Source organism: Pecten maximus, chromosome 3, assembly GCF_902652985.1.
Source record: "Pecten maximus chromosome 3, xPecMax1.1, whole genome shotgun sequence".
NCBI classification, from domain to species: domain Eukaryota; kingdom Metazoa; phylum Mollusca; class Bivalvia; order Pectinida; family Pectinidae; genus Pecten; species Pecten maximus.
Genome location: NC_047017.1, coordinates 8,720,344 through 8,741,446, shown reverse-complemented (window position 1 = coordinate 8,741,446; position 21,103 = coordinate 8,720,344). Strand labels below are relative to the sequence as shown.

General features: G+C 35.0%; 2 protein-coding genes and 1 long non-coding RNA gene across 4 annotated transcripts in view; 1 reads left to right on the top strand and 2 right to left on the bottom strand.

The window, feature by feature from the left end:
• The first annotated feature begins 27 nt into the window (after nt 1-27).
• LOC117323097 (signal recognition particle 54 kDa protein-like) lies at nt 28-12,325 on the top strand. Its single transcript, XM_033878108.1, is given in 14 exon segments — nt 28-402; nt 781-1,062; nt 1,613-1,737; nt 2,370-2,520; nt 3,367-3,426; nt 3,922-4,010; nt 4,288-4,388; nt 4,723-4,809; nt 5,953-6,026; nt 7,698-7,806; nt 8,921-8,994; nt 8,996-9,092; nt 10,512-10,607; nt 11,031-12,325. Coding segments are annotated over 14 exon segments (1,524 nt in total). The 5' UTR covers nt 28-324; the 3' UTR covers nt 11,132-12,325.
• A 3,459-nt stretch (nt 12,326-15,784) lies between these two features.
• Nucleotides 15,785-17,633, bottom strand: LOC117323096. Its single transcript, XR_004531647.1, has 2 exons — nt 17,361-17,633; nt 15,785-17,231 (listed from the first exon to the last, which is right to left on the bottom strand). It is a non-coding gene; the product is annotated as an uncharacterized LOC117323096 (long non-coding RNA).
• Nucleotides 17,634-18,665: 1,032 nt separating this feature from the next.
• The window catches only part of LOC117323095 (BTB/POZ domain-containing protein KCTD3-like), a 53,552-nt gene continuing 51,114 nt past the window's right edge, over nt 18,666-21,103 (bottom strand). For both annotated transcript variants that reach the window (XM_033878107.1, XM_033878106.1), the window contains exon 20: nt 18,666-20,420. The gene's annotated coding sequence lies outside the window, so the exon portion shown is untranslated. The remainder of the gene's footprint in view (nt 20,421-21,103) is intronic.

Below are 21,103 nucleotides of genomic sequence, written 5' to 3'. Positions count from 1 at the left end.
TATAGCCAGGGATTCTACTTCCCATGACACCAAACACAAACGTGTTACACTTCCTTCCAGAGGAGAAGCAGCGTAATAGACCGAAGATCGGCATTTTGTTCTTATTTTAGCGTTTCTGGATATATTTAATCAAAATGACTATTATTAACATTATAACTTAGACATGTTACATTTATAAGGCAGTTCGTTTATTGATAATTTGGATATTTTCTATCTAAAAAATATCCTGTGTAGAAAACAGCTGTTCGTTCGAAGTGTTCTCCAGCTTTTCAGTTTCATCAGATTTAGAATTGTCTAGAAAATAGCACTTCAAAAAAAGTCAAGATGGTGTTAGCAGATCTTGGAAGGAAAATCACTTCCGCTTTAAAATCGCTCAGCAATGCGACTATCATCAATGAAGAGGTAAACGTTTTTCTTGTTTAATTCTATGTTTGTGTAACTCAATATGTAAAGTATACATGACCCTTCAAACCCAAGATTAATACTAAGTTTTCATGAGCCAAATAATACTGTGGTACCAGAAGTGTGAATTGTGTGTTTAATTTGCACATGCAATAATCTTTGAGGTACAAGAGGAAATTACCATTTAGCTTGATCAATGGGGCAGACTTGAAGCCAGTGGATTGCACATCCCTTCTTATTACATAGTGTTCAGTTTGCCACTCCAAATTATCAGCATTTTATTTTAAAATATCTTGTTACATATCCATATTTTATGCATAAATTCACCTTGTTAATATGTTGGTATTTTAATAACTTGCATTGTTTTCAATCTTTCAGGTTCTTAATGAAATGCTCAAGGAGATCTGCAAAGCTCTCTTGGAGGCAGATGTCAACATCAAACTTGTAAAACAGCTGCGAGAGAATGTGCGTTCAGTGATAGACTTTGATGAAATGGCTGGAGGTCTGAATAAGCGCAGAATGATTCAGTCTGCTGTCTTCAAAGAGTTGGTGAAACTGATTGATCCCGGTGTAAAGGCCTGGCAACCTGTGAAGTGTAAAAACAATGTGATCATGTTTGTTGGTCTCCAGGGAAGTGGAAAAACCACAACATGTACAAAGGTAATGGATCACAATTTGTTTGAGTATGATTTTCAAATGTGAGGATAGTATTTTCTCACGAGTGATTTGGGTATGAAATATAATATTCATATTAGGAATTGAATTCCTGTTTGGTTTGGTTCAGTATCGTTTAACATCCTTATAATGTGTGTTGAAGTGCAGCTTTCAATACAGACAGAAATGTAACTTTTCATTGTTTTATTAGATAGTTGAGTGATATTTTGAACATTTAGACTTTTATTTATATGAAGACATTTGTTGCAGACAAAATTGTCTTATTGAAGTTGGTCGTGTGTCTGTTATAATATATGAATATCTCTTTACTCATATTTGCCAAATAAAAGAAAAAAGAATGTGTGTAGCTGTTATAGGTTTTTTTTATTTCAGTATAAATGCTGAAACTGTTGGTGACCCATGGCTATATCACTTGGTTTGGTTTTTTGATAGTTAATACCAAATATCGCTCATTATCTGAATGTTTTATTTCAACTTCTGTTATAAAAGAGAAACAGTTCGGCCAGATTAAAACATACTGATGTTTCCATTACAGATGGCGTATTACTACCAGAAGAAAGGCTGGAAAACTTGTCTGATTTGTGCAGACACATTCCGTGCTGGAGCATTCGATCAGTTAAAACAGAACGCCACAAAAGCAAGGATTCCTTTCTATGGAAGGTATGTGTGACATGTACAAAATATCATCATGGATGACAGAGGTTCTTGATGCTTCGAACAGGAAAATAATGTGATTCAATATGAAAGTAAACCAGGCAAATTTCTACAATTAATGTCGAAAGTCACAATGAAAATGAGAAAAAATGGCAAATATGAATATTTAAGGAACTTACAAATGTTGTTTTAGAGAAACAAGACATGATTTTTAAAGAGTAATGTATTTCTGGGTAAAACAATCTTTGTGCAGTGTGCAAGTGCTGGTTATTTTTTATATTTGATCATATAACATGAAGTGGAGAGTTTTCACAACATACACCATCTTCAAATGTTCAGATGATTATTAGACTTTGATTATGGTGATCAATTTCGCATACACTGGGATTGTCAGGGCAATGAAACATGCAATAGAGTGCTACTGTTTTTTTGTTGTTCCTCAATAGTTTCTCGTTTCACTGTATGACCAAAATGTTCTCTCTGGAGATGTTTATGGTATGCATCTCCTTTCATAGCTCTGCCTATTTTGCACTTATATCATTTGTATATATATGGGTATGATCACATGTCACATAAAACAGAAATAACTATTCTGCGATGAAATATCTTAAGGATAATCTGTACGGAATCATTTACAGTTACACTGAGATGGACCCGGTTGTGATTGCTCAGGAAGGTGTCGACAAATTCCGTAACGAAAACTTTGAAGTGATTATTGTAGACACTAGTGGTCGACACAAACAGGAGGAATCACTGTTTGAGGAAATGTTACAGGTCAACAATGCAGTGGTAAGTGTATTACAAAACATTCAGGTTGGTAAGTATGAGTGCGATACATTGACTTTGGTATATATCACAACTAAGCATCAAATTTCATTGACTAAACTCTGTCACCTTCATCGGACAAATGACCAACGTACAGTGGTCTAAATCTGAAGGGTTCTGCTTTTGATATAAAAAAAACTATTATCTGCACCTTGGAATATATTATTGGGAAATCAAATACTCATTTTCATTGGCTTCAGATAAAAATGAACTGCATTAGTTGAATTGATACATTTTCTTTTAAGATTACAAAAACACTACACCAAAACCAAAAGCTGGCAATTTAGCATTATTGCAGCAAAAACTCTGTACAATTTTGTCATGACTAGTTACAATGTCACAGAGATTTGTATAGCAGTAACAGTTGTCATGACAAGTTCCGAAGTGACAGATATTTGTGTAGCGGTATCAGTTGTCATGACAAGTTCCAAAGTGACAGATATTTGTGTAGCGGTATCAGTTGTCATGACAAGTTAAGAGTCTGCAATGATTGGTATATCAGTAACCGGTGCAGAAATCTCAAATTTTTAAGATGATTTAAAGATCAAATGTCACAGGTCTATCAAAACAGCCATAGTGTATATAGGATCATACAAGGGTTGCCTTTTCATTTGTGATAAATATAATTCAGAAAGAAATTAGAAAATTCATCAAAAAAAATGTAGTCATAAAATAGTACAGCTTTACCTCTGTTACCATATTTTAGAAACCAGTAGCCATCTGACTGAAAAAAATCTTTCTAATAACCAATATCATTTAACAGAAAATTCCTCCTGACTAGGAACTCAGTGAAATTATTCTTTTTAATAGGACCCTGACAACATAGTGTTTGTGATGGATGCTACTATAGGCCAGGCTTGTGAATCCCAGGTAAGTACACTGCCTCATTGTCTCCAACAGCACCATCGTCCTTGGTGGAGGCTATATGCTTGTTAGGATCATACTGTCAGATGTAATATCATTGGAGTAATGATCTATGTTATAGTAACTAAATGCTGGTTTCTTTCTTCATAAATACGATGCCATGATAACGTAACAACAGACCTAGATATTTATATCTGATTTTTGCAAACATAAAACAAACATTAACACTTATTTCCTGATTCTGAATACAATTGTTCTGTATTATGTAACGACCCATTGTTCTTTTTGGATTGTTCTGTATTAGAAACTTAGCTTTCCTGTTACTAAGCTTTCCTGAATATGGTTGTTCAACTTGCTTAGAACCAAAAATGTTCATTAGGATTCACTCATAACAAGGTCTTATCAAACTCAATATTGTCTTTCTCCAGATTTATAATTATACTCATAGTTTTATTTGTGTGATTTTTTTTTATGAATGGGGCTCATTATCCATTTTTATAGGCCAGAGCTTTCAAGGAGAAAGTTGATGTTGCTTCAGTCATCATCACTAAACTAGATGGACATGCTAAAGGAGGCGGAGCTCTCAGTGCGTAAGTAATCCAAGGCCAACTCACCACTGGATGTAGATTTACTCCTCTTCAATATTGTCCAGCTGTGAACATTGTACTTTTTTTCCCAATGATTTCAGTATGTTTTGAAAATCTTTTCAGTTGGTATCATTAAATAATTGAATTCCTACTTTCTCGTCAGAAAAACTCATTATAAAGTAAATGTGGGGAGACTTGTTCCTCCAGCTTATATTTTATGTCATAAACTGTTTTCTGTTGATTTGCCATAAACACTGTGCTCATTTCTTTTTACTTGTAGTGTTGCAGCAACAAAAAGTCCAGTCATCTTCATAGGGACAGGAGAACACACAGATGACTTTGAACCTTTCAAGGTTCGACCATTCATCAGCAAACTCCTAGGTTTGTCCAACTAGTGATCATAATCTAAAGTATATTGAGTTTCTAACGGATATAAATGGACAATTTGTTAATAAATCACAGATGATGGTAAATCACTGGAATGGCAGGATTGTTTTAACTCAGTTAGATTTTAAACATAACAATTGAACTTTACTTATAATAATTGTGAGCCAGTTAAACATGTATTTTGTTCTAACTTGTGTAGAAATATTAACGTGATCGTCATGAGAGATAACTGGGGTACAGGTACTCTATGCTGGATTGAATTCTAAAATGTGAAGTTTAAATAGGTATATCAATACATGTATATGTATAAGGTACTGTCTTGTTCCAGGAATGGGAGATATTGAGGGGCTGATTGATAAAGTGAATGAACTCAAACTGGATGACAATGAGGAGTTGATGAAGAAACTGAAACAAGGTAAATTGAAATAACCTAGATTGTGTTATAGTTCAGCTTTGATGGAAATGGGAGTTATTTAAACCCAAAAATTTAAGTCCAATACAACACCTCAAAATTTGAAATAAATAAATATATAATTAAAATAGAAAAGTTTCCAAAACTTTTCATATAAAATATGTCTGAAACATGTCAAAATATAAAAAAATAAAAGAAATCAATTTGACTTCAAAATTTACTGCTAATGAAAGCATGTTAGGTAAAATTTCTGAACAAAACTTTGAGGTGGACAGACAGATAGATGGACGAACACTTTATGTGTCTGACCTTAAAAAGAGACAATATGGTCTAAATTTACTCGTCAAAAATATCAGAAAATGTGTAGTACTTTTCTTGAACATCAAAATTACAAGGGGCACTAGTATTTTTTACTTGCCTCCAATGTGATTCTAAATTATTTATTTCAATTGTAACACTTAGATTTATTAAAAAATCATTAGAATTTTCCCAATAAAAAGGGTGTTCCTCAAGACTGAGCCCCATTCTGTTAGTGTACGGATACACTACTTGCATTACTATGCTGTGACAAACTCTGTACCACCCCCCAGCTCAGTGAATTCACGTCATGGCCGGATATAAGGAGAGGAAGGGCCAGTGATCAACTTCACATCTTGGTACTTTCTACCATAGGTCTGGGGACTTTCCCTAAAGCTATTATATAGAGACACAAGGCCTCAGTTTGTAGCTTCAATAGAGTGCAAGTATTCGAGGAACACCACATACTACATGAGAGGAACAGCGGCCATTATATACTCTCTTTTATACCTGTTCAATTACCAGAGGTTTACATATATTTGAATATTGGTACATTTAGAATTTAATAGATAAAGTTTTAGCTGTGCTATCATTGTTTACTAAGAGATTTAAATCTTCCTTTATCATATATATATTCTAAAAAAATTGTTTATCTCGTTCTTTCCCATATATGTGTAAAACATATGACTTGGATGTATTTTGAAACCGTTCCCCCATATGCGCAGGGGAAGTAACTCTTCAGAAATGAATTGTACCTGTCAGATGAACCTTGAGTTGGTCTGTATTATACATAAATATATATACATATATAGGGTTACTATAATTAATATGTTGTTTTCATTACTTCAGGTCAATTCACTTTGAGAGACATGTATGAACAGTTCCAGAACATAATGAAAATGGGACCATTTAGTCAAATAATGGTGAGTATGAGAGGAGGCTACCTCTAAATGTTACCTTTCTTTATCAGGTGTTGTTCATCTTACAGTTAACTACAATACATGAGTCCATTTTTATTCAGGATGAAGTTACAAATACTCCGTCATATTAAGCAACAGAAATATTAACACTACTGCCTATCAGTGTTTATTAGTGACCGACTTGTTTATTCCTCGGTCTGTCAATTCAGCAGGATGTAAATAGGAAAATTAGGATGTGAAAGACAGCCATCTTGATAGAAATAACAAATAAATTCGCCCTTTACTTGTTTGAATTTGTCTGTGTTTCTGAAATCAAGAGTGTACAGAAAACAAGGAAAAGTAAATTTATAATAGTTTTGAGGCAAATGATCTAAGGGGAGACAATTTCATTTTTTTTTTTCAAAAAAAAAAAAAAATTGGTGTTCTTTCATCAAGAATGAAAACACAGAAAAATGATCACTACTAGCTCCTCTTAAAACTTTAAATTATTTTTTTAGCTCACCATCATCAGATGGTGGGCTATTCAAATCTCCCTGCGTCCGTGGTCTGTGGTCCGTCCGTCCGTCCGTAAACAATTCTTGTTATCGCTATTTCTCAGAAAGTACTGAAGGGATCTTTCTCAAATTTCATATATAGGTTCCCCTTGGTTCTTAGTTATGCATATTGCATTTTGAGACCAATCAGAAAACAACATGGCCGACAGGCAGCCATTTTGGATTTTGACGATTGAAGTTTGTTATCGCTATTTCTCAGAAATTGCTGAAAGGATCTTTCTGAAATTTCATTTGTAGGTTGCCCTCGGTCCCTAGTTATGCATATAAGATTTTGACACCAGCCAGAAAACAACATGGTCGACAGGCAGCCATCTTGTATTTTGACAATTGAAGTTTGTTATCGCTATTTTACAGAAGGAACTGAAGGGATCTTTCTCAAATTTCATATGTAGGTTCCCCTTGGTCCCTGGTATTGCATTTTGGGACCAATCCGAAAACAACATGGCCGACAGACGGCCATTATCGCTAAATCTTAAATTTAATATATAGGTTCCCCTTGTTTGAAAAGTACTAGAGGGCTGTTTCTGAATTTACACAGATTATTAAGACTTAGAGGCAGAGAAAAGTAGAGAAAAGATCAATCTGACATGGAACCTATAAAGATCATTCAATGGTGGGCGCCAAGATCCCTTTGGGATCTCTTGTTTGAAAAAATGAGTAGTTTTCAGTCATGTTATTTTGATCTAAATTATCCCTTTTTATATTGATTGTTATGAAAGCAGTGATTGAAGATTTCGAATAATGGATAATGGTCATTTGCAGATAAAATTTGAATGTTGCCTCAAATGTTTCTTACAGTTACTATTAATGAAGAAGTACAAATTAATTTTGAAATAATAATTCATGTCTTAGCTTTACCGTATGAATGAACATCCCATGTAAGTGACCAAGTTCTAAGTGGTCATATGAAATATAGACAAATTTGAACTAGTAAAGAACTAATTAATGTGTATACCAACTGTTCTAGCAAATCAGATGGATAAAAGTGAGAGAATATTATATTCATAACAAAATAAGCAATGATCCATAACTTAATGAAATTCTTCAACTTAGAATTTTGTTCGACTTTTAATGTAATGGGTATATTTTAAGTGTATTAAGTTTTGACCTTTGTTTCCAGGGGATGATCCCAGGGTTCAGCTCAGACTTCCTCACAAAGGGTGGTGAACAGGAGTCCATGGCCCGACTTAAGAAACTCATGACCATCATGGACAGCATGAATGACACCGGTACGTACAGTTACTCATGAATGAGGTTCCGAATTATTAGCTCATAGCTACATTTGTATACCTAAAAGTCTTGCCCTCCATCATGATTTTCTCAATTTATCAAGAATATGCATTTATTATTGATTTCATTGTTTACATGGATAATTATTGATTTGATTGTTTACATGGATATAGCTTCACAATATCAGTTATATAAATATCCAATAAGTATTAAAATGACTTGCTTGTTAATGCTATTAATGTCCGATATTGTAGCACACAGAACCAATATTTTAATAATATGAAAATAGCAATCACCAATATACTAATAGCCACAATTAACATCATTAGTTAATTTCAGACTTGTCATGAACCATATAGAAATAATTATCAGTTTCCAAGACCACAGCTGCTTTGCCCTTTAGAAGGGTTTTTATCTGCAGCACAATTGTAAACAACATGTCGGTTGCGTAGCCAAAATTTGAGCAATCATTTGAGAAAAATAAATTGTAACAAAAGAGTCTTCTTCTATGAAATTTTGGATGAAGGAAAATCAAATTTCCTTAATTATGGCCATAATTAAATAGGAATTGGTGTTATCATTGACTCATTACACAAGATCCTCACAAAAGTCAGTGGTCTAAGGGGAGATAATTTCAAAATTTTCATACTTTTCCTGTAAAAGAAAAGTAACTGTAGTTCGAATTGTAAATTGTATATTTTATCATGTGTACAATGATATCACATTCTGTCTTTCAAATAAGTCTATAATCATACTGCATGTGAAGTTTTGGTATAAATATGGGGTTTGTACCATTTTGTCAGTTTATGTATTGTTCATTATGAGACTGAAGGTTAATTGGTCATATTTGAATGGAAACAAAATTAGTTTTTGTCTCAAATGATGAAAAAAGCAGATAACGAGTGCAATAAAAAGAATGCATGTAATGATTGATATTAACCTTACACTAATTATTCTTTGTCTTGAATGTTAAAGGATGGTGGTTTCTTTCACAAAACCAGAATATCTTATTATGTACATGTAGTTGCATTCTGCATCGGAATGACAAAATATTCTGTTTTTTTTTGTTGTGTTTCTGTGGTAGTATTTGAACCCATTTATACTCTTCTACAGAGCTTGACAGTTTGGAAGGGGAACGCTTGTTTGCTAAGCAGACGGGACGTGCCCAGCGTGTAGCTAGGGGAGCCTGGAGTGTCTGTTAGGGAAGTCAACGAACTCCTGACCCAGTACAAAAAGTTTGCACAAATGGTGAAGAAGATGGGAGGAATAAAGGGCCTGTTCAAAGGTATACAACAATTTCAGCTCTTCTTCTTAAAAATGCTATTGTCCATTCTAGATTTTGGTTTATTTGTAGAAATAAATCTTTGTTTTTGAAATTTTCCTGAAATAAGTCTATAGTTACATGAATCTTCCTTGTCTCGTCAGTAGGTCATCCTCACATCTGGAACTCGATTCATATTATGGAGTAATTAATATTTACTTTGTGAAATTACTTATGAAGCTTACCTTTCTTAGAATATCTACTCTCTACTTTCAAAAACAGGGAATGACATTTATAAATACTGGGGAATATTACCGGAATATGATATTTAAATTTTGTATAGATGTCAGGAGATTGAATGTGGTTGGTCTGAGTTATAAATACATGGTCCTACAGGTGGTGATATGAGTAAGTCTGAGTTATAAATACATTGTCCTACAGGTGGTGACTTGAGTAAGTCCGAGTTATGTCCTACAGGTAGTGACATGAGTAAGTCTGAGTTATAGATACATTGTCCTACAGGTGGTGACTTGAGTAAGTCCGAGTTATAGATACATTGTCCTACAGGTTGTGACTTGAGTAAGTCCGAGTTATAAATACATTGTCCTACAGGTGGTGACATGAGTAAGTCTGAGTTATAAATACATTGTCCTACAGGTGGTGACTTGAGTAAGTCTGAGTTATAAATAAGTTATAAATACATTGTCCTACAGGTGGTGACATGAGTAAGTCTGAGTTATAGATACATTGTCCTACAGGTGGTGACATGAGTAAGTCTGAGTTATAAATACATTGTCCTACAGGTGGTGACTTGAGTAAGTCTGAGTTATAGATACATTGTCCTACAGGTGGTGACTTGAGTAAGTCTGAGTTATAGATACATTGTCCTACAGGTGGTGACTTGAGTAAGTCTGAGTTATAAATACATTGTCCTACAGGTGGTGACTTGAGTAAGTCTGAGTTATAAATAAGTTATAAATACATTGTCCTACAGGTTGTGACTTGAGTAAGTCTGAGTTATAAATACATTGTCCTACAGGTGGTGACTTGAGTAAGTCTGAGTTATAAATACATTGTCCTACAGGTGGTGACATGAGTAAGTCTGAGTTATAAATACATTGTCCTACAGGTGGTGACTTGAGTAAGTCTGAGTTATAAATACATTGTCCTACAGATGGTGACTTGAGTAAGTCTGAGTTATAAATACATTGTCCTACAGGTGGTGACTTGAGTAAGTCTGAGTTATAGATACATTGTCCTACAGGTGGTGACATCAGTAAGTCTGAGTTATAGATACATTGTCCTACAGGTGGTAACATGAGTAAGTCTGAGTTATAGATACATTGTCCTACAGGTGGTGACATGAGTAAGTCAAGTTATAAATACATTGTCCTACAGGTGGTGACTTGAGTAAGTCTGAGTTATAGATACATTGTCCTACAGGTGGTGACATGAGTAAGAATGTGAATCCTGCTCAGATGACAAAGATCAACCAGCAAATGGCCAAGATGATGGATCCACGAGTCCTACAGCAGATGGGTAAGTCTCCATCAATCAACTTTTACCTCGGGGTGAAGCCATGAATCCTGGTCTTGTAAAGCCTTTGTATATGTTACTTAGTGTTTCCACGTGTGTAATATATAAAATGAAAGAGCATCTCTTTGGTATGATCTTGCAATTGGGTTTGTGCATTTAGACGTGACAGCATAAAGGTAAATAACTTTTTTGTATCTCAAATTGATATACCTTATGAAAAGGAGAAAGTAAGTGCTGAAATCTTACAAAAAATGTGCGGAAAAGTCCCTAGAAAAAAATAATAGTGCCCCGAAAAGGCTTTTAAATTGCCTTAATTTTGTGTGACTCTGATGTTGTGTTTAATTTACAGAAATGTTCTTAATATAGAAATAAAAAAAACCCCACTAATTAATGTACAAGTAAACAAGTGTATTTTCTCCACTACAGGAGGCATGCAGGGAATACAGAACATGATGAGACAGTTCCAACAAGGAGCTCAGGGCAAGTTCGGCGGTGGAAACATGTTTAATGGGTTTGGGGATAGATAGGGACACAACAGTCCTTTACAACTGATACAAGGTTTAATTTATAAGAGATAGCGGAGTAATGGACATCCACACTGAGCAGCTATCAGAAGGTTTTTCGGACAGAGAAAAACAAGGGACCTCCATGTGGGACGGATTTCAGCAGGATTTCCAAATGTGATTTGGCATTGACATAATCAATAATTGGGAATTTGATTATGATTGTTAACCAAATAGGAACACTTAATGATGTCATCTCAAAGAAATTAATAATTCTGATGAATCTGGATTTAAATGTATTCTTTTGATAGCGAACTTTTGTCAAATGTTCTTTTATTTGCACAATGTCCACCAAACCTACGATATTTATTGTTCATCTTCATTGTCAACATTTATTTCCCCCCAAAAATCCTGGACAAGAATTCAGAGAGAAATCAGAAAGATTTCACTGAGCTGGGAGGTGGTACAGAGTGATTTTGATATAAAAACAATCCTTGGTGTATAATCTGTTGTTTGAACCATGGCAGGTGTCCAGTAGTAAATGGAAGGTAATTTATCGCAAAACTATACCCTCTGATAATTACACAAAACTACCCTGTGATCATTACACATGGGTGATACCTTGATCATTACACATGGGTGAAACCTTATACTTACAACTGAGACATCTTCTGAACTTTTTGGCATTGTATGCATTGTGATATCATGAAATAGAAAGGAATAGAGTGACAATAATGCTCTTTTAGATTCAATGTCTTCTAAAATGATGCATATATTTAACATGAAAAACAGAATCTTGCATTAATTTCTAATTCATATGAAACAATATAATAGAGTATTAATCTTGTCACCATTCAGGTAAACAACGTGAGAAATTCTTTCAAATCTTTCCATAAATCATAAATGGGAATTCACATAATATCTACTGTGTATGGCAAATATGATTGAAAACATTTACTTACGTATTGTACTTCAATAAATGTTTCCCCTGTGAATTATAGAGATCACATAATGTTCCTCCGCCATACAACTATTTCTGGAGAAGTTTTTTTTATGTTTTGTACGGTAATGGAAGAGTCAAGAATTGATATTTATTAAGATTCTCATTTATTCTTGTTTAAAATCTGAGGATTGATAATTCAAAACAAACAAAAAATATGGTTATGGCAGGTTTTGAGAATCTGCTTCATTTGTAAATAAATTTGTTAAAACAGGAAACTTGTTTTTACTTTTTATGAAATGATTGTAATTGACAAATACACACTGATCCATTTTTGTTTTGAATGTGATGGGATGAAGTTTTCCAACAAAGATGGCAACATTTGATTAAAGCTTTGTTTTTCACTTAGTTGACTTTCAACAAACATGAAAGTTACATAGGTCCGAATGCTAGTTTGTTACAATCAAACCTTTCATTCATTTTCCAAGACATTTTGTAATCTTATTGTCTTGTGTGTGACGCAAGACGTAGGTACTTTTCTGGGGATGTTTAACACCACATTCTTCTGAAGTACACAAGCTACCATAATGTAGCCTGGAATATACTTCTATCTATATATAAAGATCCAAATGCACATTTAAGATTTCTGTAATTGGACTTGGCTAATTATACTTATAATTGTATCTATATAACCATCCAAACACACATTTCAGACTCAGAATTTCAACAAAAATTTGCTACTAATTGGACTTTGATAATTTTTCATAATGTTTTATTACGACAATCACATTTTTTGGTATTTACTGAAAATGATAAAAAAAGTTTTCTGTTAAGCTTGTGGTTGAAGTTTTTGTGTTTAGCTTCTTGTTGAGTTTGACTTTCGCCAAGTTTGGTAGGGTGATGTGTGCTGGTGTTAAGCCTTTTTTGAAATTCTGACTATTAATATATATGTACATGTGTAAAGCAAGATAGCAAATAGTTATTTGTCCCATAGTAATAATGGTATTTAAGATGGCGGTATGCAATTGCAATTTTCAGTCTGGCTGAAGAAATAACAAATGTTGACTTAGTCCAAATGATATGCAGAACATCCGTAATAATCATGTGTAATTCTTAACTTCACTTTGTCCCTGTAGTTTGCATGAAACAAAATGACCGACAAAACCATGTTGGAGTTTGACAGGTCAAGTTTTTGGATGTGTCACCTGCACAGTAAGTTGGGGATACGAGTTATTGCAAGGAAACAGATTTCCTATTATAAAAACAATTCCATGCAAGCACTTGAGGTAAGGAAAAACTGCATGAAACTTTAGTTTGATGGACCCAAAGGAACTTGTGTTACCACCTGGAAACACATTTTCTATTTTTAGCAACAGTGACCTTGATCCCTGGACCTGAAAAGCAATCCCAAGCAAGCCTTTTGGGAAAGGAAGATCTGCATGAAGTTTGAGGTTGATCGGTGCAAGGGGGAGTTATCGCACGGAAACCTGTGTGGAAACGCTGCGACCAACATGACCAACAGCGCCGCCAACATTATAATACCCATATGTCACCACATTATAATACCCATATGTTACCACATTATAATACCCATATGTCACCTGCTTTTTGCAGACAACACATTAAGTAAGGATCAAACTTACAAAGAACTGATAAAGATCATACAAGATATATGGGTACCAACTTGATCCCTCTGGAATCTCTTTTATACAGCATTCTGAAGTATATAAAGTGCTTTTTTTCTGAGACACCAGAAAAAGTTTCCTAACATTAGAAATTGCTGTTTTGAGACATCAAAAAAATTCTCCTTGCTTAAAAAAATACAAGAACAAAACACTGAAACCTCAAAATAAACAAGAGGCCCATGGGGCCTGTATCGCTCACCTGGTTGGATTAGACCAAATGTCGAAATATTTGTATTTGTAAAACTCTAACAATGCTATATATGGTTATATTGTGGGAATCCGAACTGCTTTAAAGATTAATGAAGTCCAGACTCTCTAAGGTCTGAAAGACCTCAAGAATTGTTTATAGAACATGCATTCATCACTTTATGACTAGTAGCGATTTAAAGGAATTACCTCTATTTCACCTATTGGGCCCCGCCCCTTTGGCCTTTCGGGGGTCAGAGTCACCATTTATGCAAAATCTGTTCCCCGGTTTCTGACCAAATTGGGTTCAAATCCATTCATAACTTTATGACTAGTAGCAATTTAAAGGAATTACCTCTATTTCCCTTTTGGGGCCCCACCCATTTGGCCCCTCCTGGGTCAGAGCCACCATTTATGCAAAATCTGTTCCCCTTCCCCCAAGGATGTTTCTGACCAAATTGGGTTCAAATCCATTCATAACTTTATGACTAGTAGCAATTCAAAGGAATTACCTCTATTTCCCCTACTGGGCCCCGCTCTTTTGGCCCCTTTAGGGTCAGAGTCATTGTTTATGCAAGATCTTTTCCCCTTCCCCCAAGGATGTTTCTGATCAAATTGGGTTCAAATCCATTCATAACTTTATGACATGACTAGTAGCGATTTAAAGGAATTACTTCTATTTCCACTATTGGAACTGCCCCTTTGGGCCCTCAGGGGTCAGAATCACCATTTATGCAAAATCGGTTCCCCTTCCCCCAAGGATGTTTCTGACCAAATTGGGTTCAAATCCATTCATAACTTTATGACAAGTAGCGATTTAAAGAATTACCTTTATTTCCCCTATTGGGCCCCGTCCCTTTGGTCCCTTTGGTCCCTTTGGGGTCAGAGCCACCATTTATGCAAAATCTGTTCTTCTTCCCCCCAAGTATGTTTCTGACCAAATTGGGTTCAAATCCATTCATAACTTTATGACAAGTAGCGATTTAGTGGAATTACCTCTATTTCCCATATTTGGCCCTGCCCCTTTGGCCCCTCGGGGGTCAGAATCACCATTTATGCAAAATCTGTTCCCCTTCCCCCAAGGCTTTTTCTGACCAAATTGGGTTCAAATTCATTCATAACTTTATGACTAGTAGTGATTTAAAGAAATTACCTCTATTTCCCCTATTGGGCCCCGCCCCTTTGGGGTCAGAGCCACCATTTATGCAAAATCTCTTCCCCTTCCCCCAAGGATGTTTCTGACCAAATTGGGTTCAAATCCATTCATAACTTTATGACTAGTAGAGATTTAGAGGAATTACCTCTATTTCCCATATTTGGGCCCACCCCTTTGGCCCCTCGGGGGTCAGAATCACCATTTATGCAAAATATGTTCCCCTTCCCCCAAGGAATTTTTCTGACCAAATTGGGTTCAAATCCATTCATAACTTTATGACAAGTAGTGATTTAAAGGAATTACCTCTTATTTCCCCTATTGGGCCCCGCCCCTTTGGCCCCTCGGGGGTCAGAGCCGCCATTTATGCAAAATCTGTTCCCCTTACCCCAAGGATGTTTCTGACCAAATTGGGTTCAAATCCATTCATAACTTTATGACTAGTAGCGATTTAGAGGAATTACCTCTATTTCTCATATTTGGCCCCACCCCTTTGGCCCCTCAGGGGTCAGAGTCACCACTTATGCAAAATCTGTTCCCATTCTGCCAAGGATGTTTCTGGCCAAATTTGGTCAAAATCCAATAAGAACTTTTTGACTAGTAGCGATTTGAAGCAAATGTTGACCGACGGACAGACGGACAGACGGACGCCGCGCCATGGCATAAGCTCACCGGACCTTTGGTCCAGGTGAGCTAACAAAAAAACAAAGCACTTTTGTTTACATGTCACTTTATTTATAAATAAAATACAGGTTTTTATAGTTGTAGATATACAACGGTGTTAAAAGTATATTACATTGGAGTTGACCATTATCACAGAATGCAAACATACACTTAACAGAAGCAACTGATATGACTAGCTCATCTCACGACATAAAACACGTCATTATCTACACTACAACAGAGTAGTCTACTCCAGGTCCTGTACCTCTACATGCCATAGTCAGTAACCTTTACAGTAAACAGTAAAGTTGATGTTCCAGGATACATTCCATTGGATTTTTTTGCATTTTTCACAAATTGATATGCGAGAAACATATGAAATTAACATTGTAATATAAGGTTGGTTCCTGGTTCCATCATCGTCCCTGAACATGAGGAAATTCCAAAACTTGACTTTGTCATCAGGAAAGTAATATTGGAATTCAGGATGAAATCTTCATTACAGAAACTTTCCATTAACTCTGTAGTTATTTCCGAAGGAAAACTTGAAGGATTTTCCTGAAGTTCAGGAACATTGTCGAAACCGAGTCCTGTTGTGTAATATATCAATTTGTTCTGATGTTAACTAGACACAGATCACGATGTAACAGAGTAATTTAAAACAGGTCACAGTAACAACACATAAATAACAATATAAAATTCCTAAGCACAAGATAAAAAAAATCGTTGTCCTGGTGCAAACTTGAATGTTCTCATACAAGAACATGTAAATGACAACATAAAATTCCTAAACACAAGATCAAAGAAATCGTTGTTCTGGGGCAAACTTGCATGTTCTCATACAAGAACATGTAAATCAAGGTTATTTTAGAATTATTTGCAGAAAAAATCAAAGGCAGTGAATTTGACACTAATCACAGTCAACTTAAAAAATAACCAAGACAGGAACAAAAAAATTGAAGTAACAATAAAGCATTTGATTAGAAACATATTCACTCCATTGTATACCTGTAGTTTTTTTTATACCTATTTCGTTTTTTTATACCTATTTCCTCAAAATTGCACATCTTTTCAAATTTTGTGACATTTAAATTATGCAGATTATAAAATCCATATACTAATGAGAGCCTCTAAGTGTAACACAATGTGTAGCTTCAGTTTCCAGTTCTCTTAAAACTAAATCAGAACCAGCTTTCTTATAACAACACCAAAACTAAATCTCGTAGAACTTCACCAAAACTAAATCTCGTATAACTACACCAGGATCAACTCTCTTATAAGTTCACAAACAAAAAAACTCTCATTACTACAACAGATCCAGCCCTCTCATAACCAAACCAGAACCAAATCTCTTATAACCACACCAGAACCAAATCTCTTATAGCTACACCAGACTTGGTCTCTTATAACCACACCAGAACCAAATCTCTTATAACCACACCAGAACCAAATCTCTTATAACTACACCAGACTTGGTCTCTTATAACTACACCAGACCTCACTCTTTTATAACTACACCAGACTTAGTCTCTTATTACCACACCAGAACCAAATCTCTTATAACTACACTAGAACCAAATCTCTTATAACTACACTAGAACCAAATCTCTTATAGCTACACCAGACTTGGTCTCTTATTACCACACCAGAACCAAATCTCTTATAGCTACACCAGAACCAAATCTCTTATAACTACACCAGAACCAAATCTCTTATAACTACACCAGACTTGGTCTCTTATTACCACACCAGAACCAAATCTCTTATAACCACACCAGAACCAAATCTCTTATAACTACACCAGACTTGGTCTCTTATTACCACACCAGACTTGGTCTCTTATAACCACACCAGAACCAAATCTCTTATAACTACACCAGACTTAGTCTCTTATTACCACACCAGAACCAAATCTCTTATAACTACACTAGAACCAAATCTCTTATAGCTACACCAGACTTGGTCTCTTATAACCACACCAGAACCAAATCTCTTATAACCACACCAGAACCAAATCTCTTATAGCTACACCAGACTTGGTCTCTTATAACCACACCAGAACCAAATCTCTTATAGCTACACCAGAACCAAATCTCTTATAACTACACCAGACTTGGTCTCTTATTACCACACCAGAACCAAATCTCTTATAACCACACCAGAACCAAATCTCTTATAACTACACTAGAACCAAATCTCTTATAGCTACACCAGACTTGGTCTCTTATAACCACACCAGAACCAAATCTCTTATAACCACACCAGAACCAAATCTCTTATAACCACACCAGAACCAAATCTCTTATAACCACACCAGAACCAAATCTCTTATAACTACACCAGAACCAAATCTCTTATAACTACACCAGACTTGGTCTCTTATAACCACACCAGAACCAAATCTCTTATAACTACACTAGAACCAAATCTCTTATAATCACACCAGACCTCACTCTTTTATAACCACACCAGAACCAAATCTCTTATAACCACACCAGGACCAAATCTCTTATAACCACACCAGACCTAACTCTTTTATAATCACACCAGAACCAAATCTCTTATAGCTACACCAGACCTCACTCTTTTATAACCACACCAGAACCAAATCTCTTATAACCACACCAGAACCAAATCTCTGATAACCACACCAGAACCAAATCTCTTATAACCACACCAGAACCAAATCTCTTATAACTACACCAGAACCAAATCTCTTATAACTACACCAGAACCAAATCTCTTATAGCTACACCAGAACCAAATCTCTTATAGCCACACCAGAACCAAATCTCTTATAACTACACCAGAACCAAATCTCTTATAACCACACCAGAACCAAATCTCTTATAACCACACCAGAACCAAATCTCTTATAACTACACCAGAACCAAATCTCTTATAACTACACGAGACTTGGTCTCTTATAGCTACACCAGAACCAAATCTCTTATAACCACACCAGAACCAAATCTCTTATAACTACACCAGACTTGGTCTCTTATAGCTACACCAGACCTAACTCTTTTATAACCACACCAGAACCAAATCTCTTATAGCCACACCAAAACACAATATGTAGCTTCGCCTTATGATTCTCTCATAACTATACCAGATCTGTAACCAGTGTATTTCTTTAATACTTGGTGAAAACTCATTGAATATTCAATAGAAACCTTGCTTCACCGGGTTGTCAAAATTTAACTTAAGCTTTACCTCACTGAGAAATTGAATACATGTACTCAGTTTCTATAAAATAGATCACTAAAAAACAAGTTATAGACAGTAAATGTTTCGTATATCACATATTCACTGAAGGCTCATGGCACAATGAAATCAAAGTATAATATATTGTCAGATCTAGAGAGAGAGAGAGAAAAAAAAAAAAAAACGAAAAAGGGGAAGGACTGAATTTGTGAAGTTAAACAAACATTGATTTTATTATGCAGACCTTTAAAGTATTGAAAATTCCTAAAAAGATCAAATACAAACTAGCCTTGAAATCAACTCTCAATTTGAAAAAGAGTTTATGAAAAAGGGATGTTTTTTGTTAACGTTTAAAAGATATTGCTAATGTGTTAAATTTGATAAAGAGTTAAGATTTGATTGGTATTTCTGTATGGTTTGTTGTTAGCCTTTTTTTATCTATGGTTGTAACTTTATAAACATGAGGAAAACTACAAAGTTGTGAATGTCACTGTTGGCTTGGAAATATTCCCACAAAAATAATACAATATTCCAACAAAAATAATACAATCTTGGGTCTAACAACTTTTTTTTACAATAATCATAGGTTAAACTATTAGAAATCAACAATGTAAGCTTGCATTCAATGTATAGGATAAGAAAATACTTATCATCTCATCAAAATAATATGGTTTTACCTTCCTCCTAAACTAATGAGTGGTTCACAGCGAGTAACAGAGGGGCCCCGATACTGTGAGAGACGCATCACTGCTGTCAGTGTATATTACCTTGGTATTACTAACAGGATGAGGGCTATTCCATTAGAATATCTACCTGACCCCAGGACTCCACAATAAATCACTTCTAACCATGGTTGGATTGCCTTCCTATTACTTCTGTGTAATTTATTAAATAAATTCTATGGGTGGTACCCCTTAACCAAACATGGAGTCCTGGGGTGGGGTAGATGTTTTACTAACATTATGATATATAAATTGGTACAGTAAAACTTTCCTATAAAGACAAACAGACTTGATATGGAATTCTTGTTATAAAGAAATAAATCTAAATCTTGAAATTAGGCTCAAATTTATTAAATCTAAACACCTATAACAATTTTCAGATAAAACACTTTCCTCTGGTCCTATAGAATTTGTTACAGGATAAGTTTTACTGTATGTGTCATAAACTAAGATTACACAGCATCAATCTGTATGTCTCATAGCTTACAACTACTACCTCATGTACAACCTCAAGGTTCCACATACAACAGTACAATACATCCCACTATCTCATACAACATAAACCCCTAACCCTGTTGGCCAGCAAGCCTACTCTGTACAACAACCAGACATTATATTATAATGCCTCAATAACTATACTTTTATAAAAAGAAAACATAATTGGGGAATGAATACAACCCAAATTTAAGTCAGTCAGAAGCGACAGTCTGTGTCAGCAATATCTGCACCGTCGGCAATAGGGCATATACAACAAAATCTGTAATGTGAAAATAAAAAATATTATGCATGTATAATTGTAATTTGTAAATATATATGCATGATGATCTTCAGATATACAGAATGTGCCTGCATTGATTCTTGTGATCCTCAGTCATGTTCTATTGAAATCATGATTCAAGCTGCTTTTTGGAAATTTTCTATATGGTCTAAGGGGAGATAATTTCAAATTATAACACTCTAACTAATAGGAGTTATAACATGTTTGATACATCAAATACAGGTCATCATGCACAGATTAGACTCATTATGCAATTGAATGGAAGAATAAATAGAGGAACGCCTAATTTTTATTGATGACAAATGGTACATGATAACGTTAACTATGAAATATACCTGACTTTGATATTTATCTGTCAGATACATTGGACTTTTGGTGTTTATCTGTCAGATACATTGGACTTTGGTGTTTATCTGTCAGATACATTGGACTTTGGTGTTTATCTGTCAGATACATTGGACTTTGGTGTTTATCTGTCAGATACATTGGACTTTTGGTGTTTATCTGTCAGATACATTGGACTTTGGTGTTTATCTGTCAGATACATTGGACTGTGGTGTTTATCTGTCAGATACATTGGACTTTTGGTGTTTATCTGTCAGATACATTGGACTTTTGGTGTTTATCTGTCAGATACATTGGACTTTTGGTGTTTATCTGTC